Source organism: Misgurnus anguillicaudatus, chromosome 3, assembly GCF_027580225.2.
Source record: "Misgurnus anguillicaudatus chromosome 3, ASM2758022v2, whole genome shotgun sequence".
Classification (NCBI taxonomy): Eukaryota; Metazoa; Chordata; class Actinopteri; order Cypriniformes; family Cobitidae; genus Misgurnus; species Misgurnus anguillicaudatus.
The window spans coordinates 21,151,366-21,178,343 of NC_073339.2; the positions used below are offsets into that span (position 1 = coordinate 21,151,366).

Genomic DNA, 26,978 nt, shown 5'->3' on the forward strand with positions numbered 1-26,978 from the left:
AGCCGCAACAGGACAAACACATCATCTTCTGAGACAACATAGTGACAAAACTCTCTATAGACTAGATTTGGAGATAAGAGAATATGGGCGCTGAGAGGTACAGTGATAGGACAGCTGGTGCAGTGCGAGTACGTCTGGCTGCAGTTGTTCAGAAACATCTGGATGCTGTTGTAGATGTCAGCAGTGGCGGCTCGTGACTGCTCATCCGAGGGGCGCAAATTCAAAATAAGTGTTCGGAGTGTCGTGTGTGTTGCTTGCGTTTTCAAAATATGTGTTTGTTGCACGTGTTTTGTCAAAATAAGTGCCTGCTGGACACGCGTCAAAACAGTTTATGATAAAAGAGACGCTCACGTTCACAAAATACACACAAGACAAAATACTCTCTTAACAGTAAACTCTGATTACGCATGAGATTATGCGAGTATCTGGCAAACGCGAGCGTCTCTTTTATCATAAACCCTTCAGACGCATCTGCAGCAGGCATTTATTTTGACGAGACACGTGATGCACACAGGGTCTCTCGATGTGCAGAACACATATTTTGAAAAAAGGAACCACACACATGACGGGCTACATACATGTTGTGATGAAGGTAATCAAGGTAATAAGGTGTCATGGCTCTGCAATCAAAAAATTTTGTTATAATGGAAGTCAAAAATGGCCACAAACAATAAATGAGGGAGAAAAAAATTAAACCTGATGCTGCACAAAAACTAAAAATGCATCAAAGCCAATGTTTTTACCAATCTTTGACATGCCCAAGACTGAAAAAGGTAAAAGAAAATCCAGTCCACAATCACTTTGTATATTGAAAATTGGTAATTTTGTGTTTTTTCCCCAAATCAGTGACACCACTTATAAACTTGGCAATGAAAGAGTTAAAATCATGGATTTTTTGTAAACATTTGGTAGTTGTGATCAAGACTGAGGTTGATTAACAAATTTGGAAATTGGAAAAAAATTCATCCGATACATTTTTACAGCAGTTTAATTTAGTGGCCATTTTTGGCCGCTAACAACACGTAAGGGTAGTAAATTTGCCTACGGTATATTGTCAAGTTTTTGAAAAATTTCAAAGCATTTTGTGTAAATGTGTAAATATAAGATTTGTCACCAAAAATCTTTCCATTTGCTGAAACGCAGAGAAAGTTGTGGCCAAATTAAGACTAAAAAAATAACAAAAATGGCGAAAAATGGCCCCAACAACACATAAGAGTTAAAATGCAAGCAAGTAGTACAATTTAACAGGCCGTTTTATTTCAAAAACGTATGTCATTGTTTTAATTCCATACAAACAGACTGGTGATGGTCACAAAGTTCAAAAACTGAAAATAAGACAGTTTTTAAAATGCAAATAAGACAACTTTGGCTAATATTTAGACATTGCATCGTTTCCCAAAATGAGCTTAAAACTGAATAAAAAGTGATTTTACTGGATCAGGTTTAAGAAAAAATTCTTTCAGTCAGTAAAACAATCAGAAATAAAATAACTTCTACCTAAAAACAATATTTGGACAGAAACGAAAAATAATCAAATGTAGCATCTTCACATTTGGAAATGAATCTGTACTAAAGGTGAGCGCCCAGGAGCAGTTGCTAAGCTCTAAAAGTAAAGAAAGCAAAGATACAGGTGCTTTACAACCTATATTTCATACTGTAGATGCTCTACAACATGCATATATTATTCAGCAAATTGTTACAAATCTCAACTGCATACTGGCAACTTCATATTATGATCAATGTGATTCTCCTTAACAGTTTAAAAGCGTTTGCATTAACAGATATGTGAACACTGAGGTTAAAATAAAAACATTACTAACAAACTCCATTTTTAAAGTAGTGTCATTTCCTACTTTGAGTAGACATTCGTATAGCTGTCTTAACGGTCAGCTAGTTATGAGAACAATTCAAATTGTTATTAGTGTGTGCTTGGCGCTAAGGTCAGTTTATATTTTGGTCATGTTTTCAGCTAAATATGCCAAAAGGAGACATAAACAGAGAACCCAACCTATTACAGAGTCCTTCAAATATGTTCTTGCTATCAAAGCTTCAACAAAGCCTTTCTGAACATATTAACCATGATATCTTACTGATATTAGTTAACAGTACATTAGCTAATGCACATAATACAAATGTGCATTAACTATAACAGCTTTGGTTGCTGTAGCCTGTGGTATGCTAAGTGATTGGAGCATAGTCTGAGCCATGTTGGTCTATATGATCGCTGGATAGCATGGTAGGAGTGATGTCATCCACATCTCCCTCCCATGGTGCGGATCCGAGGTTAGCAGGAGCGGAAACGGAGTGGGGGGTTACAGTGTGTCCCATGCCTTGGTAACGGCCTTTAGGTGATGGAGGAGTGGAGGAGGCTTCAACCACAGGGTCATGAGAACCGGCTGACAGCAGTCCAGTGTTCTCATCCTGGTAAGCTTCTTCCCCAAAATATGCTTTCCTTGGCTGACCCATAACAGTTCTCCCTGAAGGATTGGAACAAAAGAAATATGATGCAAAATGTTTCGGTTTCGAACGGAAGGTTAATACAGAACAAACATCCTGTACAGCTTGTGCAACAAAAATATCCTAAAATATTTAACCATCTAATAACACCATAATGCCAAGACTCCCAACATTGCGCACTTGTTCTGAGATGTCAGCCCGTATATCTGAGATATCCCACATGGCCATGAAGGAATCAAAGCAGGAACCTTCCTCTGCCTCCTGTATGTAGGGCTTGTAGGTAAAACTATAGTGGTGGGCAATGGCTGCCAAAAACATCTCCACACAGATAATGAAGTCCTGGGAGAATATAAAAAAAAATATCAGTCTTGAATCTAGATTCCCAGACTACAACATACAAACCATAACAGATTTTGTATTTTCATCAAAGCCAAATTATAATACATGTAATGCCAAGAAACTAATGGTCAGGCCAAAGTTGGTTATGTACCTGTAATCCAGTGGCTACGGCTTCCACACTATCCCAGTCCCAGGTGTGTTTGTCTGAGATTACGCCTACCTTCACCAAGAGGGCAATAACCACAGCTTGCCTAAAACAAATTAAAACAAAAAAGTGTATAACACTCATAAAATCTGTAAAAACGCAAGTTCCCTTTCCATGATGAAAGATTCAATTATTTATATAGCGCTTTTCACAATTGTTTACCGTATTTTCCAGACTAAAAGCTGCACCAGAGTATAAGCCGCATCATTCAAAAATGCGTCATCAAGACGAAACAACATATATAAGTCGCAGTGGACTATATGTCGCGTTTATTTAGAAAATGATTTCACAAAATCCAAGCTGAAGAACAGACATTTAATCTGGAAAGGCGAGTTATTCAACTAAACAATAGCAGACAGAACAGCAGGCTGAATAGATGTTTGTACGTTAAAAGTAATATTATCAGTTATTTAAACAATAAACCATAGCTTACAGCACTTACCTGGAAGGTTGAATAGTCTAAATTAACCAAACAAGCCAACTAGCGTGAAGTTCGCAGACTCGTCATTCCGCATCACTGAATCCATTGAATTACGTAAATACAGAAGCAGCATATAGCGGACTCTTGCGGCTGTAGACAGTAATGATGTCTCTTGGCTTATAAATGTCAAAATTAATTCATACGGACTTACAAGGCGCACCTGACTATAAGATGCAGCACCAGCCAAGTTATGAATAAAACCGCGACTTATAGTCCGAAAAATACGGTAATTGTTTCAAAGCAGCTTTACATTAACAGATGCAGGAAAAACACAGAAAAATCATAAATCATTAGCAGCAGAATACAGCGGTTAAGATTAACCAAACTAGCGAGCGTAGTAATAATGTAACGTATATAAGATAGAGATGCTCCGGTCAGCATTTTTGGGTCCGATTACCGATTACCGATCACCAAGATCATGATCTGCTGATCAGTGCCGATCACAGAATGGCAGTGGAATGGAAATCTTTTATCTATAATCTAGCAGAGTTTGCACCATTTGTAGAAATGAAACTAACTTTTAATTAGGTATATTACTGTTTTAATAGAGAATCAAATAAATAAGCACAACAAATATTTCTTCTTGCAAAGAGAAATGTAATATGCCTTTAAAAAGGTTTATGTCTGTTAAAAGTAATGAAAATAAAACACTTCACAGTCTTTACTGTATGAATTAAATATACACTAATTCGTATGAAGTACAACAGTTCTTCACTGATGAGCAGAGAGTAATTTTATTGAGACATGAATTAGGATACTGTAGCTTTAAGACGTGAGAGAGATTGTTCTCTTCATGTGCACTGATGATGTGTATGCGTGCGGCGGGGGTCCGCAAAAAAGAGCTGTGAGGAAAATGGAAGTTTAAACCTTCAAAACTTTAAAACGAATGCAAGTAATAAACTTTCGGCATGAGGATGCAATTGTCCGTGATAGATATGTGTTGTATACGCTGTTTGATAGGGATGTGAAGACGCATCGCGCTGAGGACTGGAGCGCGTCCTCATAGAAAATACGCATATCTCTGTAAAGCCAGAGAGAGAAATCCAAATCTGCACGTCACACATGAGCAACGGGTTAAAAAATGCTCGCACTGTGTAAAATGGTCTCTAATTGCAGCCGCATCAGGAACGACAGAAAGATCGGCTCATGAGATCGACAAATTTAGAGAGTGCCGATCGCGTCATTTAATGCCGTTATCGTCCGATTACGATCGGCAGCCGATCGATCAGAGCATCCCTAATATAAGAGGGTGCTAAGTTAAGCCAATGTCATCAGACTACCCAGGGGTTGAAAAAAAAACCCTAGGAGAAAAACCCTGTGGGCGAAGTCCTTGGAGGGAAAAAAACTTTTCTGAGTTCATACGTCAGAAAAATATCAGTCTATACCGCATTTTCCTGGACTATAAATCACACTTTTTTCATAGTTTGGTGGGTCCTGGACCAAGAGAAACCATTACCGTCTACAGCTGCAAAATTCTGCTATATGCTGCTCCTGAATTTAGGTAATTCAATGGATTCAGTGATGCCGAATGACTTCGGGACCTTTTTGAACTTGATTTAGTTTGTTGTGTTAATTTAACCTTTTCAGCCTCCCAGGTATGTTCGAAATGCTATTGTGTTCAGTGAATGAATGGTAATATTACGTTAACATGTACGGACACCTATTAAACCTGCTGTTCTGTGTGCCATTGTTTAGATGAATAACTTGCCTTTCCATATTAAATGTCTGTTCTTCAGCTTGGATTTTGTGAAATAATTTTCTAAATAAACACGTTTAGTGCAGCGCGACTTATATATGTTTTTTCCTCTTTAAAACGCATTTTTGACTGATGCGACTTATATTCCGGAAAATGGCTGTTTTAAGGATATTTATTGGCGTGTTTTGTTGAAAAAAATTATGTGAATGCACAAACCAAAATCAATAATACCCAACAAACGGAAAGGACAGGTATTAAAAAAAAAAAAAAAAAAAATATATATATATATATATATATATATATATATATATATATATATATATATATATATATATATATATATATATATATATATATATATATATATATATATTTTACTTCTTGTGCACATTTATGAGGAAGAAACAACGTTAAGAATGTGACATTTCTCAATTTTGGATGTAACATTTCTGAAAGCTGCACTTACCTAACTATTTGGCCAATGTTAATTGGGTTCTTGGGTTCTTCAGGGTTAAGCCATATATATTGACATCTAAGATATCAGTATGTTTAAAATCCTTTGGTAAAAAATTTTTTATGGTAAGGACATTTGCATGAAATTGCTCTTATGCAATTTCAAGAAACTAAACAGAAAATAGATTATAGGATCCTCCAAGTACTATACGTCTTTTATTTAAGGCGTTTATTTCTTTTTTTTGTAATGACCTTATATGGTCAACAACTGCTTTGACTGTATTTGCGCATGCAGACCTGATGCTACAAATCATAGTGCATTCTTGAAAAGTTTCAATTACATTAGACATATTCAGCATTAACAAGATTATAACATTTGTCATTTCAAGCAGAAGTGGTTGAATTATCTGTGAGAGAACAATGAGTTTACCAGAATGAAACGAAGACCACCAGCTTGACACAGAGGAATTTGCCCACTGGTTTGATGGGACTCAGCTCTTCTCTGAGAGCCTTGTAGAAGAGTACAAGACAGTACATCGCAAACTGAAGAGAGCAAAACAAGTGCACAATTACACCATTGCCATGCAGGCAGCTTAAAGGTAAACACCACCGTTTTTCATATTTTAATATGTTCTTACCTCAACTTGGACAAATTAATCCATACCTATCTTTTTTTTTCAATGCGTGCACTTAATCTTTGTACAGCGCATCATGAATGTGTTAGCATTTAGCCTAGCCCCATTTATTCCTTAGAATCCAAACAGGGATGAATTTAGAAGCCAACAAACACTTCCATGTTTTCCCTATTTAAAGACTGTTACATGAGTAGTTACACGAGTAAGTATGGTGGCACAAAATAAAACGTGATTTTTTTAATCGGATAAAAAATGTGAAATATATTATATAGCGGAAGAGCGCCTGGTTTGCAGCACTTCGACCAAAATAAGTGCTCTTCCACTAATGTGTTCTCAAGGGGGTCACACACAGGACGCGCAGCTCGGCGCAGCCCCGTTCTTAAAAAATTTAACACATTGTTTTCTATAAGTGTACGCACACAGGCGCCAACAGGTGGCACCTGTCGGCAGCGGCCAGCTACGACTCAGGAAGCGCCACAGAGCGCCACTTTACATAGTTTAATAATATAACATCACATTTGTCCCACATCATTAACGTTTAACATTGGCTGCTAACATATATTTTGCATTTTGAAGTAGACGCTATCTGACTAAGCTCGTGCTATTTAAAGGGATAGTTCGGCCAAAAACGATATTAAACCCATGATTTACTCACCCCCAAGCTGTCCGAGTTGCATATGTCCATCGTTTTTCAGACAAACACATTTTCGGATATTTTAGAAAATATTTTAGATCTTTCTGTTCATTAAATGTAATGTTACGGGGTCCAGCAATAGTCCACGACCTTCAAGTCCAAAAAAGTGCGTCCATCCTTCACAAATTAAATCCAAACGGCTCCAGGATGATAAACAAAGGTCTTCTGTGGGTAATCCGTGCGGTGTTGTTGTAGAAATATCCATATTTAAAATGTTATTAACGTTATAAACTACCTTCCGGTAGCGCCCCCATTTTGGAGTGATGCGCATTCAGGATGAGAGCTTACGCAGCGTACAGAGTTTCTCTGTTGCTGCTCTGTGCCCCCGCCCTCCGAATTTGTCATACGTCACTAAGAAAAGTGCGTACACTACGCTAATACTCTCTCCTGAGTCTAAGATGGCGGCGCTACCGGAAGGTAGTTTATAACGTTAATAACATTTTAAATATGGATATTTCTACAACAACACCGCACGGATTACCCACAGAAGACCTTTGTTTATCATCCTGGAGCCGTTTGGATTTAATTTGTGAAGGATGGACGCACTTTTTTGGACTTGAAGGTCGTGGACTATTGCTTGACCCCGTAACATTACATTTAATGAACAGAAAGATCTAAAATATTTTCTAAAATATCCGAAAATGTGTTTGTCTGAAAAACGATGGACATATGCAACTCGGACAGCTTGGGGGTGAGTAAATCATGGGTTTAATATCGTTTTTGGCCGAACTATCCCTTTAATGTGCACTTCTGGTTCTACAATACCTCAGAGTTGTCCTAGACGCGACTCGACCCAGCGCTAAGCTGCGCGTCCGGTGTATGACCCTCTTAAGAGTGTGTGTGGATGAGTATCACATTCAAGATGCACTGCTTAAAAGTAAAACACTATATTGTGCTTCAGATTCCAAAACTTTTATCCAGACAGTATGCTTTTTAGCAGTTAGCTACCCAAAGAAATGTACTATTGTTAACAAAGCCCAGTTTACCACTTTATGTTACTGGTGATTGTTTGTTGGGTGGCCTTGTGTAACAGTCAGATATTATTGGATACTTACAAGCTGAGAGAGATTATTGAAGATAACCAGGTACGTCCAGGCGTTTTTAGAACTGAAGTTACCTTCATCATAGACCCCGCAAAGCTGACAAATCCTGATTCAGTGAAACAAACATAACTGGCTAAATACATTTTTGGAATTCTCATAAAAATGAAGCTTAGTTACTTATCAACTTAAACTGCTGCATACTCAATCTGTATAGTGTAACTTTACACATAAAAGCATGGTAATAGTAAAGCCTTGATCAACTTTATTATGAGTAACACTTACAATGCAATGACTGTGGTGACAGGTCTCACAACCGTGTACTGCAGAACTCCCAGTTTACATCTCAGCAACAGTACTCTGTTAAAAAAAGATTGAATCAATTTAAGGCTATGTTTAAACTACAACGATGTAGTAAATGAAAAGAATATTCCTTTGCGTTTTGAAAAAGTTCACGTACACGACACATGACGCTTACATTAATCCGCAAAGACAACATACGCATTCTTCTCTACAGAGTGATGAATACAAACAAGACAGCGAAAAGTTTGCGTTTTCAGGACCCCAAAGCGCTGTTGATGTGTAAATGAACAGCAAAGGCGCATAAAAACTTTCCTGTTTACAAAAACAAACATTGATGTCTAAATGGCATCTAATATATTTTACACATAACAACAGTGGCCTAAAGAGGCGAAACGTTTCCGGTAAATTTCCGGAAACTTTCCATGGGAACTTAATCTGGGGAATTTTGGAAATATATATTTATCATAAATTATACATAATTTTGGTCAATTTTAGACACCACTTTTTAAATGATTTCCCCCTAAAGTTTTCTCAGTCAGTGTATTTGTATCTAAAATTGTATCATATTGTTGCACATTAGCTTACACACAGCACAAGGAAGTCTAAAAATGTTTACGTAATTTACGTGAATACATGCAAAGATGGACATTTTGACATTATTTTGTGTGCAGGACTAAAGAAATGATCTGTGCATGTTGTGGAAGAATGCAAGTACATGCAGGGAGTGTGGCCTCAGTTGCCCTTTAAACAGTGTGCATGAAGAATGTGCAGGGTAGAAATTCAACTGAGGCTACGTTTACACGAAAACGATCTGAAGAGAAAACTTAAAAGTGGCGTTGCATTATCACTTTTTATTTCACGTTTATAAGAGCGTTTGGGGGGGGGATCTGCGTGATATGGTGCACAAAACTTTGTGATATTTGATGTAGTATGCACTCCAGGTGGCTAGGTAGCAACGTGAAGCACTGACACACAACAAGACAAAGTCCACGCGCCTGCATACAACTTTCTTTCTTGTTCTCCCAGGTCTCGTCCAAAGCCACCTGGTTTGCCTCCGACGAATTGGTGCATCAACAATTTGATGAAGGTAATAATGCGCCTTCTCTGATCAGTAATACTAGCTGTGAATATTTCGTACAACTGCTGGAAAGATTTGTATATTTTTCAGAGCTGCTATGGCAACTTGAAGGCCCAACGTATGGAAATAATCTGACATGTTTGTTGTTATTTTCCTGAACTGGCGCATGCCTGTGATGTAAACCCGTACGTGACGAGAACCACCGTGAGCAGACTTGCGTTTTTACCCTTTAGAAAGGAACGGGACGGTAGAGCGTTTTTAAGATTTCAACTCTGGAGGGTGGTTTCACTTTTTTGCGTTTTTAAGCCCCAAAAATGCTGTTGCCGTGTAAACGAAAGGCACATCCGCTAAAATATTTTTATGTTTTCAACCTCGAGCGTTCTCGTGTAAACAGGGCCTGAAATTACATTGTTGTTTTAAACAAAATTATGATGCAAGGTTTAAGTTCTTTGTCATAGGCAACTCTGCAATTCCAGTTTGTTTCCATTAATTCACGTTAATTCCCATAGAAAGTTTCCAGGCTTGAAAATTCCCAGAATTTTGCAACCCTACCTACACCACAAAGAAGGATTAAAAGCATGGCTTGGTATGTATGGACACTGGTAGCATTTCCTGACACCGTAAGTGTGTAACATCTGCCTGCCGTGCCTGCAACAGTTCACTTTTATCCAAATTGCCTCACAATGCATTACAGGGTATATTTTTACCAGTATGCATGTTCCCTGGGTTCAAAACAAATGACCTTTTGCACCTCAATGCCCTACAACTGAGTTATTCAGGAGCTATACAAGAATAATGACTTTACAAAAAAGGTTTAAAAACATCCCCCAGTCTACCATTGTTCATACAAACAGATAGTCTGGCCCCAGACTCATGTAATTGGTTGTTCCAGTGTTACTGTGTTAGGCTGGTCATATTTTTTAAAAGACCTACACAGCCACCTACAAACTGCTTACTTGCATAGTTGTCTTATCACATTAAACTGGAATAAGAGACGTATTCTAAGTTCTAACATTAAAAAAACATTAATATGACACCTTTAGGTTACAAGCAAATAACAGTATTCACTGTTCTCGCAAGAAAGAAAGCAAGTCCTTTAAAAAACAAATTTGTTTAGTTGAAAGCATTGCTGGTTTAAATCAACAAATGAGTCACGCATTACTACGTATGTAAATTGAAAACTTACTGCTGTCAGCAGCAGTAGCTAAAGGCAGACAGTTTCTCACTCGGCAAGCAATTTAAAAGAAATCTACTCCTGCTGTGCCTAAATAAGGACTTTTCATTTCACATGCACTACTTTGGAGAGGGCTCCAAAGGACAAGATGGTGTACACGTAAAGGACTCTCTTAGCACATGACAAAAAGATCAAACGCCTTGACAATAGCAGCAAATTAAAAGGAAAATAAATAATAAAAGAAAACATAAAATACCACATCTGGCCTATGCAAAAACACCAGGGTTCAATCTATTAGGAGCGGTTTTCCCGACATCCAAGTCGTTTTCACAACATACCTCACAAAAAAACAATACTGGTATGCATTTTGATGCAAAACAATGGTACTGATATTATGTTAAGATATGTCAGTGCAAGATGTTTTTAAATAAAGTGCACCTATTTTATTGCTATTATTTGTGTATTTGGTATAATACAATGTGTTCGTGTGGTTTATGGTTTAAAAATATATCGTTAGTTATATAATGTAGTTTTCCACATATCGTACATTTTTGTAGCTCAAGATATACTGTCTTCCTGAAACGCACTGATTTTTGTACAAAACTCATCGATTTTAAAAGCGCTGTGTCCCTGATTGGCCATGATCCTTACCATGTTTGAAAGATTCGGTCACAATGCAATGCTAACAGGAGTTAACTTACAGGCTGAGTCCAAAGCGGGAGGAATTATGCTCATGTTCGGTCTTGTCTACATCACAAATCCCAGGAAGTAAACTGTGGCATACACTCTGTGTGTTTGTTGTAGTCCAAGAAAAGAGATTTACATTGGAGACGATAACTCGCGTCATTGTTTACTTTGGGGTTTGTACCTTTTTCATATTGTTAACATGTACTAATACACACCAAAGGAAATAAACAATCGTGAATCGGACCATAGGAGCTCTTTTAGGCAGCTCAAACATGCACTTTAGTCTAAGATTAGGATAACACCTGTCCGGGAAACAGCCACTTAATCTACTATAGTCAAGCCTTATCTCATACACACACGTGCACGTACGTGCGCACACACAGTCCTTGTTTAGGCAATAATATTGATAATCAATTATACAAAATAATGTGTTTTTTAAAACTCACTCTCCCATGGGCCATGGTGGGCAGCAACACAAAGGGGGGAGATGTTTTTGCTGCTCCTGCACCTCCAGCATCCGCACCAGACTGGGATACTGGTTTCCCAGGTAGTTGAGTAGGAAGATCATAAAGTTGTAGATGACGTAGGCCTCATAGCACTCTCTGCATGTGTCTACGTAGATGGCAATACCGGGATACTTAAGCGCAATCCACTGTAAAAACAGAAGAACATAATGTGATACAGCTAAATGGACAAAATAGATCAATATGATTTGTAATCACAGTCTTCCACATATACAGTACTGAAGAGCACAGACATTACAAATAACACCATGTTACTGAAAATCAGATTAGTGGCACATAAGTCAAGGAAGCCACTGTACCAAGATAAATGAGTCATGAGACTTACCATCACGTCTGTCATTACCTCACATGTCAAACATTCACGAGGCAAGTTTTTAAGTAAACATCAAATCTGTAATCCAAATACCAAACTAAGCATACAATACTTTATACTCACACTATCCAGACTGTATATAGGAACCATCCATAATATTCTAATGAAGAAAACAGTGTAGGTAAATTGGGAATGGGAAAAGGCAGACCATCTTATATCGAATGGTATGCAGTAAAATCATTGTGAGATATTATTATTTACAAATCTACCTGATAATAGGTTTTTGCAGCTCAGGTTGGGTATAATGTACTAGATGCTGTAGTATACCCCACAGTGAGATGGGTATAGTCATAAACACAAATACACCAGCAATGAACCACGCCTTATTGTGAGCACCAGCCTGTGTTATTCAAGAGAGAAAACTCATGATTTGTTGACATGTTAGTCAATCAGCTGCGATATGTTTAATGTGGGCACACACGTAAAGACATCTAACCTGTGATTTTTGCACTTCCCAGATACAGAGTGGAAGGACAACCAGGAGCAGCAGGATGTACAGTACCACCACCAGAGGCCGAATCCACCTCCTCCAGTTTCCACACGTGCACGGCATCTTCACTTCTGCTTACACTTACATGAGCTTTAATAAAGAAGCAAGTCGAGTTTACTCGCTGGGTAAAAGCCAAGTTCTTAGCAGTTTTACTGCTATGGTTGTATTTAGATGCATATGATGCGCATGATTACGACACCGATCTAGATAAATCATGAGTGTGGTTAGCACGTGAAATAATCAGCTGATTCACTGTACACATACAGTGACCTCCTCATGCTTTAACGTTACGCTCTCCATACGCATCTAACTTACTGCATTCAACGACATCTCACCGACGAATCGAGCATACGAAAATAATGTAACTCTATTTCTATACGCCACGACGTCAAACGCAAACAACTTGACACAGCTGAAAAGTATTCCAACGAGCGAGAAGTTGGTAAACAAAGCTGGTTGAAACTTCCTGTTGATCGTGGCGTCACTGTTTAATTTCGTCGTCTGTTTTTATTAAACAATCGAGAAGAATTATGGAGATTCAGCGCCAGTGCGCCACCTGTAGGACCGGAGCGAATCAAACTGTGAATTTACAGCTCATTGCTAAAAACCCTCATGTATTATAGTTTTTCTCAGTGATTTTGACAATTTTTTTAAACAGTTATAACTGTTCTATACTAACCCACACAAAACATTAACTCATGGTTAAATTACACATAGTTATTGTGTCACCAAAATTAAAAGGTTTTGTTGGTAGACGTAGCATACTGATCAAATTTGTTAGATGCTTTTCACCAGTGCAGACAGTCAACCATGATATTTGTTTATTATTATAAACAGATTTCATTTTTGTTTTGTTAACGCTGCCTACAGTTCAGTTTACTTCAGGCCAGTCGCCAAGACCCCCCAAAAGAAGAAAAAGACGTGTTTAAAATTCATTTTACATTTATTTATTTAGCAGACGCTTTTAGCGACTTACAAAAAGTGCAGCCATGTTTACAGGACTGGAGGAATTTATTTATTTATTTTTAGGAGTTAAGGGTAAACTCCAGAAACCCATCTGCAGAACTAGGCTATTTCCAAAAAAAATAATAGGTTAATAGCATAGGAAAAAGGGACGTCCCAGCCTCCCCGTATAGATATAACACTTCACAAGGGTTTAAAAAGATTATATATTGCCACTAGATGGTAGTGTAAGGCAAAAATATTGTGACAGTTTCCAGAAATTCTGTTTGAATGACTGCTGTCTGTAAAGACTCTTTCTGTAATTCTCCCTTGTATGTTTCTTTCTCTTTTTCTGTTCAACTGGAAAAAATATTACGACACAACAACTGAACAGTCAATAACTGTTTCAAATTAACAATCCTGGAAAGTGATCAAAGTGAGTTTTTAACCGTATGCAGTTTTAGCACAAAAGTGCGATTTATTTTATTATTATTATTATTTCAGTTTTAACAAGGCAGCAAGATGGCAAATTTTAATAATCAATGCAATACGTTGAAAAAAATCTATATTTTATTTTTTAACAAAGCAATAATATTTTCCGGAAACTTGTATTTGTAGTGCACATTCAAACTTGCAAAATCAAACACTTTTTGTAGATCTTGAGGTGGCCATTTGATGTCTCCATAAGCAAATTTTGTGTAAAGGTTTACAGCTCTCTCTTTTAAATATTAAAAATATAACTAAATTTGTAAGTATTTACATTTTAAACAAACAACGAATATGTCTGTAGACAAAGACTTAAAAACCTCGGTTTATCTTTGTTGGGCTTTTGTTTAAAAAGCTAAAATTTTGCTTTCCCTGTGAATTTTAAATGTAACAATGTTGTTTAGTTGCACACTAAATAAGTTGATTTTATTGTAGGCTCACACATAGAATTTTTATTATGCATTATACTGCATCGACTTGTGAGATCCATCTGTCCACACCATAGATGTAGCAGCCAAGATTTACTGGCCTGTTTCAATTACCCACCAAATGTGGAAGACGAGTTTAAAGGTTTCTTACGTCAAAAATCAACTACAGCTGAGCTTTTCCATGATGAAAGCAGAGGCAGGAGATCGACCTGTAAAACAAAATGTTCATGTTTTCTCCTCTGCTGTTCTTCTTACTTCATCTCGGAAGAGACAAACTATAATAAAGCATGGCCTGACAGTCACAGAAGAAAATAATTATGTCCAAAAATGGGTGTCAAATCCCGTGTCTGGGAATGACAAAAAACGTGAAGCAACTTTGTCTGTCCTAAATGAAGCTGCGCTGTCATCATACTGCCCCCCAGTTACAGAAATGGCTTGTTGTGGTGGGACAGATTGTTCATAAATATTGAATCCATCCTTTTGGCTTTTATAAATTAGAAATCACTGTTGCCACACTCATGCAAGCGCCTTGCTTGGAGGGATAGCTCTGCAAAATGACATGCGGGACGCTGCCATGTCGGGGCAGGGAAGACAAACAGCCCATGTGTTTGAGAAAATTGGATACAGTTCAACTTTAAACGCTGAATGACGTCCATTGCAACATATCCCATCTCACGTGACCTGTAACATTAAGTTATTTCTTAGGCATTTAGTGTGGATTCTCTGCATCTAAAATCATGTGACAGTAAGTTCTGAATTAAATAAAGCACCTTTTTCTTGAATTTTTAAACAGTACATCCTATTGATGAATATCAGTCATGTGACCTTTTACGTCATTCCAGTTACCTGTCGCCATCTTGAGTACCTATCGAGTACCAGTAGGCTACTGACAAGCATTGGCTATAGCGTTGCTACAATTTACGGATTTCTTAACTATTACTGTCTATGATTCTTACGGATATTGGAAATTGCTACGAAAGACAGCATTTCACACCTCGACTGTCATGAAAAGAAACGCTACTTTAAAAAGAAACATTAAAAATATCTTGGTTAGGGTGTGATGCCTACTCGATCTCTGATGCGTTCTTCCAGCCACTGTCAGCTGCTATTGAACTAACACTATTTTTAAAAAGGGACGACACAACATGAAACTTTGCTCGAAGTATCACCTGGATCTCTACACATGAATGCGAGCATTGAGAACATTGTTTGTGTACACAGAATTTACTAAAAAGAAGGGTTTTGAACAACTGACTTTGGCTGTTATGGTGTCCGGTCGCCATCTTTGCCAGACATAAAGAATTGATTTTCGAATGCAAATGAATTAATCTCATATGAGGCTCTTTATCAATTAGAAGGTCACCCAGATAGCAATTTCCTTTGGGGCGGATCCGCATGAAAGCCTTTAGATCCGTCTGTAGCGGACATACGGTATCTGACTGTGGGCCAGATCTGCACCTGATAAGATTTCAGCTCTGCTAGCAAAGCTGTTTTTTCATCGATTTACAGATTTGTCCCAGGTCCGTTTTCCGCAACTCAACCGGAAGTCAGGAGATGCGTTTAAAATACAAAACACTAATTTGGCCCAAACCTGTGATACGGATATGGGCAGAAGGAGCAGGTGGTAGGCTATAAATTGAACCGAGAAGTCAACTAGCCGGCTGCTGTAGAATAAAAGTATTTTGAAATGGCACAAATTTAGAAAATTAGAAATTTAGAATTTAGAAGTGGCCATCAATTTAGAAATGATGGCCACTTCATTTCTACTAAGCTATTGGCTCAGATTTGTGCCAGTTAGACTTTTTAGTGCTGTTTTTCTACAGTCAGCAGATTTGGGCCAGATCCACTTACCACATCAGAACCAAAGATTCCAGAAAGACAGTTCACTGATGTGGCCCACATCTGTAATATTGACCCAAACCACCTCCAAACTTGTGTGTTCCACTCTGGTTTACTGAACAGAGCCGAACGCGCGAAGTGCGTGAGGTCCGTCCGTTTGAGAGACGTTATGCTGATCTGGCCCTCATCCGTACCACGGATTATAGCCAGAAACCGTTGGAATAGAGCAAATTAAACTTTTGTGGGGGTGCCCATTGCCATATTTCGTTATTAAATCCTGATTTGTTAAATCTTACAATGGAACACTTGCACGTAGCCTACACAAAAATGATTAATTCACTAACAAAGTATTAGGCTTGTCTTAAAATGGAAGATTTACCACATAACTAAAAAAAAATACATTAGCAACTGTCCACTATCCAAGTGCAATGGTCCAAGCTGTATTGCCATCCTGGGAAGAAAAAAAGTTGCGAACATCGTGGGAAAAAACGGCACTGGCGCACATAATGGATGGTACGTATATTGATTTTTTAACACTATATTTCGTTGGCAATGGTGTGATTATGGTGAATATAGTGTTATGGGACTGCAAGTTTCTGCTTTAAGTTTTAGTTTGCCCCAGGGGCGGTTCTAGACCCTTTTAAGTGGGGCTCCAGCCACCCTGCCGTCATCTTAGCCCCCCTAAAATTAGTCTTAATTTGTCTACCAAACTATCAAATATATTTTTCTGAAGTTTTATTTATTTGTAAAAACAATTTATTCGAATATAATTATAAAAAAAACGCAAAATGCAAGACATTTAGAAAAAAATTACGAGTTTATGAGGCATTCGATTAGCTTTGCTGTTCTGCGCATGCGTCGTAACCGTCAGTGGAGGAGAGCTCGAGCGCCTGAGCTTCAGGTCACACAGAGGGAGCAATTGTTTCATAAAATATCCAGCGTGGAAGCTCAGAAGGTAATTTAGCCAAAGTTTTAATTTGTTTGCTAAGCTTTATGAGTGCGGTCATGTCTACAAAATATATAAGAAATATATTTGCCGTCTTAAATGAGATAATAATAGTTATCCCCCGTTTATAATTCAAAACTGCTTTGCATACTGAAGCCGTGCCGTTTAAAGTTTGCCGTTGTCATGACACATTTTGCAATACTACAAGGTCTATATTTGTACCTTTTTCTAGTTAACAGTAATACCAGCTGTGAATAATATGATGCTAAGTTATCGAATGTGCAATTGAGAAATATATCATATGAGTTTAACCCACGAAATTAAACACACAAATAAGATAGACTATAAACAACATTCAGTGACTTGTTTGCTTTTATAGATGGATATATAACGTTTTTTTAAATGCTGGAAAGGAGAGCAAACAGGTGGAGAAAGAGTTAGAGAGACTGAAGAGGTCAGAGACAGGTAACGTTAAGAGATGATAAAGTGATTGTTGCAGTTTCATAGTCATGATAAATGTTATTATTATTAGCCCCTAAAATAAACATCATTCCATTATTTACTTACCCTTATGTTGTTTTAAAACATAACAGCTTTTATTTTCCGATCAGAAACTAAAGGGGTCATGTATGATTTATTACAGTCATATTTAGAATCACTGCAGGTTGTTGTTAGTAAGTTTATGAATCTGGTTATGCATGCTAGAAGCATGCATGATACATCTGGAAAGTAAAACTGATTTATAATGTATACCGAAAAGTACAGTCTGACTCGTATAAATATAAATTCTCATATAAATTGTTAGTATTCATTAAACTTTGAATATACATATAGTATACATGAACTTGAATTCAAGATACACAATAATAAATAATAGTAATAAATAACACTTATACCTTTTATATCTGTTCAAGAGAATTTTTATTTATTTTTATTAGGTTAATAATAATAAGGGCTTGGAACTATATAGAAGAGTAATGTATATGTAGCCTACATGAATTTATTAATATAATAATACTGGTCCCAATTTGCAAAAAGGCATCACAATGCTCTCTTCACATAATCACTGAGGGCTAAGCCCCCATAAGAATGAAATCCTAGAACAGTTTGCCCCATCCCGCTATCAGCTATCGTGAAGTAATTACCAACCATTTCGTTCGAAAAATTCTAAAACAACGATGTTTTTAATACTTTAAAATAACATTTGATAAATGAACCTTTCTCTTGGAGGTTTCTTAAACAAAAGGCTGCATAGGAGGTCGCATTTGTAAACTGCATACGTCATAAAGACTGTCTTGTTACAGAATATTAACAATTATAAAGTTTTACACTATTATATTTAGTTAATCGTAGCTGTATTTATATTTAGTTAATTGTTGTAATATGCTTATGACTTGCGAATGTAATGCTCAATTAACTGAAATAAGGCAGGCTTGATGACGTACTGTATGCATCCTGCATATGCGACCTGCGGAGGATGCAGCTTTCTGTTTGAGTAACATCAGCATAAAGGTTTCTGGCTAAAGCTTTCACGGTGCAATGTGCATGCATTATATTCTGTCTTTTACTGCGTGTGCTGTTTTGTTTGGGTTTCCAAATGTTCGTCTGACACGCATTGTGAATCAGGGTATCTTCCGTCCATTCCATATTCGTTTTAAAATTAAAAATCAAAAACAAATCGAATTTTCATTTATCGTTTTCATTTATAAAATGAAAAAAGAAAAATAGAAATTTATACATTTTTCTAGTTACCCAGCAAACATTGGTCCGACGGCAACGTCGTGTCCCTGGCCAAAAATAGCCGCGGTATGATGGCATAAATCGGTGAAAATATGTAAAAAAAAAAAACACATGTCATAAAAATGCATTCAGATACATTTGTACATGTCTATAGTTCTATGGGGTTACATGTATAATTGTTACTTTGACTTTTAGCTACGTGTACATATACCCTGATGTGAATTGGATGCATGTCTTTTACAGGTGCATTTATAGTCCATCATGGCATAAAAAATCCTCGGCATGCAACCACGAGGAGAGGGGGAATTTACTAAGGAGTTTTGTCTATATATTATATAAAATCTACTGTTGGGTAAGTACATTTTGTATTATTTGATTAACGTGCTTAAGTTTTACTCGTCTGACACAAATGAACCAAAATAAACATTGCCAGAATTGTCCACACTGAGTATGGCTAAAATTAGCTAATAGGCTAAAAGGTACTTTGAACTTACACATGTTATACCATAGTATAAAGTATGTTTAATGATACAGTCAAAGTTATTACTTTAGCTTATTTATGCAGCCTTTGAGAATTTCTTTCAGAAATTAAAACATCTGAAAGAGAAAAGTCATTTGGCATGATGGATTTGATTAACATTGCACATGTAAAATGTTAAATACTCTTCTGTATTAAAAGCTCAGCATAAGTGTTTGATTAACTTCCTTTGCTTTTGTTTTGTACAAAGGAAGAGCAGAACCTAATCCAAATAAAAATAAAAAAGCTGTTAAAAGCCAGGTAAATGCCTCAGTTTTATACACATAAACACATCTCGTCAGTGAAACTGGTTCCATGATCGCATCACCTGCTTTGATGGAGCGGCATTTACTACACAAAGCCTTGGTTCACTGACAATTGGGGCAATTTCGCATTAATTATCGAGGACGCATCTCCTGCGATACATGCGATATGGCCCAGCTTGTCAGTTAACCTCAGCTTTGTGTAGTAAATACGTCTCCATCTGAAAGCAGGTGATGGCAATTTACTAATAATCAAGGAACCGGCTTCACTGACGAGATGCGCATGATATCGCATGTGATTTATCATGCATCGCTATAAACTACATTAGTGACAACACAGCTTAGAGTATAAACATTGACATTTCTCTGAATCTGAGTTAATAGTTACAAATACAGAGCTTATAATGTCTGTCATTGCTCAACCACAAAGACCTAAAGTACAGCCATCTGATTTCATAACTAATGCAGTATTACACTGTGAAGTGATATACTGTTAATATTTTAAACTACCATAAAATTAACTATATTTGTACAGGTGAGGTAACACAACGAAAAAATAACAGGATGGAGACTACCTGATTCTTCACCTATGGCCTTAGCTTCAAATGCAAGAAGTAAGAAATGCTATATGACGTGTATTTTGCATTATGAATGCATTGTGAATACATCAAAGATGTTGATAACAAGTTGATCTTTGTAAGTTGTGATATAAAGAATATGTATATATATTTCCATCTATCTTTCTATAACATTATTAGGGCCCGAGCACACAAGTGTGAGGACCCTATTGTTTTTGCTCCGTTTATTATTATTATTATTATTATTTATTCTTCTTCTTCTCCAAAGTGAATCGCATTTTTGAGAGGCGAAACATGCTCGAAAACTCATGAAATTTTGCACACATGTCAGGAGTGGCGAAAATTTACATGTGGCATAGGCGCCAGAAGTGGGCGTGTAGAAATGGCTCGATAGCGCCACCTGCAAAATTTCAAGAGAACCGCCCCCCCACTACGAAAAACGTACAGATACGAAATTTGGTAGGATCATCTATCACCCCAAGACCTACAAAAAAGTCTCTTGGAGCAAAGCTCTAAACCCAACAGGAAGTCCGCCATTTTGAATTTTTGCCTTGATTTTTGTGCAATTTTGGTCATTTCCAGCCTTCATACTTTAACGAACTCCTCCTACAGATTTAATCCGATCATCGTCATATTTGGTCAATCTCATCTAAAGGCCTTTGCGATGTTAAATTGCGGAGATCTTGACTTTTCGTCAGAGGGTGTGTCCGTGGCGGCCTGACAAATTTCGGCATTTTCGCCATGAAACAGGAAGTGGCTCTAACTCAGGCATACAATGTCCAATCTGCCCCACGCTTCATACGTTTGATAAGGGTCTTGGCCTGAACACATTTCAATGCCAATATTCAACTTCACTCATAGCGCCACCTAGAGGTAGGAGGAAATACCATGTTTTATGCTCTGATTTACTGCTCTTAGAGATTTAATCAAATCATCATCATATTTGGTCTGACTGATGTTAAGCCCTTTAACTTGATAAATTGCGAAGATCTTGACTTTTCGTTGAAGGGCGTGTCCGTGGCGGCCTGGCAAAGTGTGATGTTTCGCCATGAAACAGGAAGTTGTTATAACTCAGGCATACAATGTCCGATCTGCCCCTGACTTCACACGTTTGATAAGGGTCCTGGCCTGAACACATCAACATGGCATAATTCAGTAACACCCATAGCGCCACCTAGAGGCAGCAGGAAATACCATGTTTTACGCTGTGATTTACTGCTCTTAGATATTTAACCATATCAACATCATATTTCACCAGTGTAATCTCAAGACCTTGTGTGATGATAAAAAGCAACGACCTTGACTTTTCATTAAAGGGCGTGTCCGTGGTGGCCTCGCAAAGTATCGGTAAATGAATCGCATTTTTGACAGGCTAAACAATCCCAAAAAGTCATAAAACGTTGCACACATGTCAGAAGTGGCGAAAATTTACATGTGGCATAGGCGCCAGAAGTGGGCGTATAGAAATGGCTCGATAGCGCCACCTGCAAAATTTCAAGCGAACAGCCCCCCCGCTACGAAAAATGTACAGATACGAAATTTGGTAGGATCATCTATCACCCCAAGACCTACAAAAAAGTCTCTTGGAGCGAAGCTCTAAACCCCACAGGAAGTCGGCCATTTTGAATTTTTGCCTTGATTTTTGTGCAAATTTGGTCATTTCCAGGCTTCATACTGCAACAAACTCCTCCTACAGATTTAATCCGATCATCGTCATATTTGGTCGGTCTTATCTAAAGGCCTTTGCGATGCTAAATTGCAGGGATCTTGACTTTTCGTTGGAGGGTGTGTCCGTGGCGGGCTGCCAAATTTCGGCGTTTTCGCCATGAAACAGGAAGTGGCTCTAACTCAGGTATACAATGTCCAATCTGCCCCACGCTTCACATGTTTGATTAGGGTCTTGGCCTGAACACATTTCAATGCCAATATTCAGCTTCAGTCATAGCGCCACCTAGAGGTAGCAGGAAATACCATGTTTTACGCTATGATTTACTGCTCTTAGAGATTTAATCAAATCATCATCATATTTGGTTAGATTGATGTAAAGCCCTCTGCGGTGATAAATTGTGAATATCTTGACTTTTCGTTGAAGGGCGTGTCCGTGGCGGCCTGGCAAAGTGTGATGTTTCGCCATGAAACAGGAAGCTGTTGTAATTCAGACATACATTGTTCGATCTGCCCCAGACTTCACATGTTTGATAAGGTTCTTGGCCTGAACACATTTCAATGCCAATATTCAGCTTCAGTCATAGCACCACCTGCTGCACACAGGCGGTGTGGCACATCAGTTTCCCTTTGAATATCCACCTGTATTTACCCACTTTAATTCATATCCCCCTGGTTCACTGCTTTACTAATGCCATAGGGTAGCGGTGCACATGCGTGCGAGGGCCCTTCCATCGCTGCTTGCAGCTTTAATTTCAATTGTTTTCACATTTAGGTCCAGCAACTGTCTGAGCTGGTGGATATTCTATCAGAGACTGCATGAACAACGTTATGAACAGGTATGTGTTTCCCTTGAATTGTGTAATCCTGCATAATATTGCAGGAATATATATTGATTACAACCATAATTAACCCAGCAATTTATATTACTTAAATTCAGGATTTAATCTGTCACACATCCCTTGTTCAAAACTATTAAAGTTCGTAGTGGCTCAAACAGTCAGCCATACTGAAAACAAGAAATAAAATCATAATTTCAGTGTAAGCCAGTGGTGTCAAACTCAATTCCTGGAGGGCCGGCGTCCCTGCAGAGTTTAGATCCAGCCCTAATCAAAAACACCTGATGCGTTTAATCAAGGTCTTCAGGATTACTAGAAACTTCCAAACAGTGCCTGGTTGCATAAAACTTTAAGACTAGTCTTTAAAGTTAGTCATGAATTTTTTTCTTCAAGACTGATCATAACTGTTTTAAGTATGTTACATAGAAAGGTAGATTGGTCTAATTTAAATCCAAATAATAAGACTGATTAGCCCTAACTAATTGCTGGTTAGTCAGAATCATTCTTAAGACGCAGTCTTAATGTCACGGCTATGTTTATGCAACCAGCCACAGGTGTGTTGGAGTTCATTGGAGCTAAACTGTGTAGGACACCGGCCCTCCAGGAACTGAGTTTGACACCCCTGGTGTAAGCCATTACTTGTCACCAAAACCTATGGATGAGGATATTGTTTATAGCACATGTTACATGGTAGATGAGTACTTGTGAAGTGTTAAAACATAGTGTGTGTTTGAACATTGCATGCAATTGCTATGTTGCACATTACTGTTAATTGTGATTTATTGACCATTAAGGTTATTTGTCTAAGGTGAAGTAATCTTACATTTCTTTCACAGAATGATGTCTAATTGTCTTATGGCAAAGTTCAATATGAGGGGTGGTGGACATCTGGAAAAGAAGTCTTTTAAAGGCACACCTTTGTATTATGTTATTCAAGGTAATTTGGGGAATATGTTGATCTAAAAAAAACTCTTGTTCTTGTATATTGATGTAATTTTTATTGCTATGATCCAACACAGTCTCACCCCATGGCGTCAATATTTGACGAACTGGGGACTTCAATACTATTAGGTACGCGAAATTAAACAGTTGTCACCTGGCGTTGGGGTTAGAGTTAGGTTTGGGTAGGGATGTCATTATGTAAATCCAACCCTAAACCGACGCGAAAATGGCAAGAAAATAGGAAACAGAATGCAACAGACTTAATAGTATTGAAGTCCCCAGTTCGTCAAAAAATGACGCGAAAGGTATACCCTCCGCGTCAACATATTGACGCATGGTCAAGTGTCGTCAAATATTGACGCCATGGGGTGAGACTGGGTTGCAATGATTTATGTATTTAGGGGACATCACAGCTCACCTTTCTGATCTAACACTTATTTAAAGCATAACATCTTTTATACAATAATTTATATATATATATATATATATATATATATATATATGAAGAGTTTCGTTGCAAAACGAGATAAATCCGTTTTTAACATTTTTGTCAAAACATGTTTATTATTCTGTTATCATGTTATTATCTTGTTATATGGTGCTACCTAGCTGTATTTTTTAAGTTATGAAGGTTTAAATCAAAACAAACCAACTGCAGTTGAACAACCAAAAAACAAGATTTCTGAAAAATTATATATATATAATTTTAGCTGTAGACCATAAAGATTTTGAAAGTAAGTGCATGTCATTTACCTCAAATGTTTAATTGTATTTATTTAAAAAAGAAACATATTCTTCTCTTCCCTAAGATGCTGTGAGGAGGTGGAGCCCAAAAGCCACAGACTCGGAAATCGATGCAGCTATGGCAGACCACCTCAAGCACGCTCCAGGAAGAGAGCTAGGGGTTGTGAATACAAAAAATAAGCCAAACAGATGTAATGTGTTAGAGAGAGTTCACACAAAAATGAAAATTGTTATAATTTTCTTACCCACGTGTTTCAAACCTGTATACATTTCTATTTTTTGCTGAACACAAAGATTGAATAATGTTTGTAACCAAGCATTTCTCACAACCCATTAACTGTCATAATCATTTTTTTTTTACAATTGTAGTAATGTGTTGTGAGAACTGCTTTTTTAAAAACATTCTTTCAAATATCTTTGTGTTCCGCAGAACATAGAAAGGTATACAGGTTTGAAACATGAGAGGGAGTAAATGACTAAATATTCATTTTTGGGTGAACTATCCCTTTATATAATAAAGTATTTTGAAATTGTTATTATAGTTAAAAAAATAAAAGTCTTAAATCAGAACATGCTTCTTTTTTGCTCATGTCCACAAATAATGTGTTCTTAAATGTGTTTAATGCCTAAAGACCTACACCAAGCGACAAGTGCTATGGTTGTTAGCTTATATACATTCTGAAAATTTCATGTGTACTTTATGTAGATGGAGGCCTATGATTATTGCTTCTGACTGTAGGGTAATAAATATAAGGTAGCCTAAACACATGAAAGACTAAACATCACATAGGCCATAAATCCCAAAAATAAGGCATAGGCATCGATCTGGTACGCGGATCTGTGCCGCATCTCTATGCGGGACTGGGCCAGCTCTGTTCCATTTCCAGTTCAGATCCGTGAAACTGATCCTGACCACTTCTTGGCCGATGTGCGTTTGGACACTGGACCGTGTTAGTTAAACGGATCTGATGCGGATGGAACGGTATGTGTGGGCCAGCTCCACCCCAGTGTTGTTTTACTGTTTTGGTACGAGAGTGGGCCAGGGCTGACCCATCTCTGGTGCAGAGCCATGAAACAAATCCTGATCACTTTTGGCCCGTTGTGCATTTGGACACTGGACCATGTCCGTGAGATGGATCCGGGGTGGATCGCATGGTAGGTGTGGGCCAGATCCACCCCAGTGTGGTTTTGCTATCTGGGCAATATTATCCGTGCATTTATATGGAACTGTGCTTTAGGAGCTATCCATCTTTACTCTCCTCCCTCCTTATGTGGCATTTGGAGATTGATACATCTTGACTGCAAGATGGCGGCAAGCGGACGCCAAAACAACCAAAGTCAGTTGCTCAAAACCTTATTTTTAGTAAACTCTGTATATACAAACAATGTTCTCAATGCTGACACTTCACGCGTTTCGTATTGACACTGCAGCGCACAGCCTCTGCATGGGTTGTACCATGTGAAGGAGTTTTCCCCTCCCCTCCCATAGAGTTGGTTCGGTCCATAGCACTTCTTTTCCAAAACTTTTCTCCGGTAGGCTGGGCCGGCCCTACCGTAACAATACGCGTTCAGAGAGGAGATGAGAGGAGAAGGGCCATGGATGCTGCCAAATGTGCCAAACTTACAGATTTATTTTCAAGAGAACAAACAAAAGTGACAACAGGTAACTTAAAGAGAAATAAGCCTAGTAATGGTTAGCATTAGCAACGTAATTGTTCGGCTAATAGCGTTTTCAAACTATTTACAAGCCAACATTTTTTTAGTTAAAATATTAGCATGTATATATTTGTGTATACACGTGATTCATAGACTTTGCAAAGATTATGCAAGCAGCTTCTGAGCAGCAGATAAGCCAGTTCCCCGCTGAAAACGAGGAGGCAATGAGTACACAATATGAATTAAAGTTATTTAACCCTCAGGTTGTGTTCAGAACCCTATAACACCTTTTGTGTTCCCAGTCAAAAATGACCAGCCTAAAAAAAAGCTTATAAATCACTTTTTATGCTATATTTTTACCCAATATTGGATTCAATATAAACTGTTTTCTTTTTTAATTAGGAATGGGTTTTATATTTCTATTTGCACCTGTGACCTGATTAATCATAGGCCTAGCAATGCTAATAATTTATCAACCTTTGCGACCTTTCCTTGTGGAATAGACTCTATAAAGGGCTGGGTTATTTTTGACCCATAATGTGTAAATATTGGACAGAACACGCTGCTGGGTTAAAATTGACCCAATGCTGGGTTGTTTTAACCCAACTGTTGGATTATTATAATCCATGGTTGCATAACAACAACCCAACGTTGGGTTATTTTTAACCCAGCATTTGTTCTGTCAAATATTTACCCATTATGGGTTAAAAATAACCCAGCCTTTTTTAGAGTGTAGAGGAATATTTTTGTTAACTTCTCATCTT

General features: G+C 37.7%; 1 protein-coding gene and 1 long non-coding RNA gene across 2 annotated transcripts; one reads left to right on the forward strand and one right to left on the reverse strand.

The window, feature by feature from the left end:
• Positions 1-1,235: 1,235 nt before the first annotated feature.
• Positions 1,236-13,133, reverse strand: tmem184c (transmembrane protein 184C). The gene is made up of 10 exons (XM_073862973.1): positions 12,576-13,133; positions 12,349-12,479; positions 12,203-12,239; positions 11,689-11,894; positions 8,286-8,360; positions 8,016-8,109; positions 6,062-6,174; positions 2,948-3,047; positions 2,621-2,796; positions 1,236-2,473 (listed from the first exon to the last, which is right to left on the reverse strand). The coding sequence occupies exons 1-10, from the start codon at positions 12,690-12,692 to the stop codon at positions 2,179-2,181; spliced, it is 1,344 nt and encodes a 447-aa protein (XP_073719074.1). The 5' UTR covers positions 12,693-13,133; the 3' UTR covers positions 1,236-2,178.
• Positions 13,134-20,231: 7,098 nt separating this feature from the next.
• Positions 20,232-25,128, forward strand: LOC129436098 (uncharacterized). The gene is made up of 4 exons (XR_012367611.1): positions 20,232-20,404; positions 22,809-22,872; positions 23,709-23,809; positions 24,624-25,128. It is a non-coding gene; the product is annotated as an uncharacterized lncRNA (long non-coding RNA).
• Positions 25,129-26,978: the final 1,850 nt, after the last annotated feature.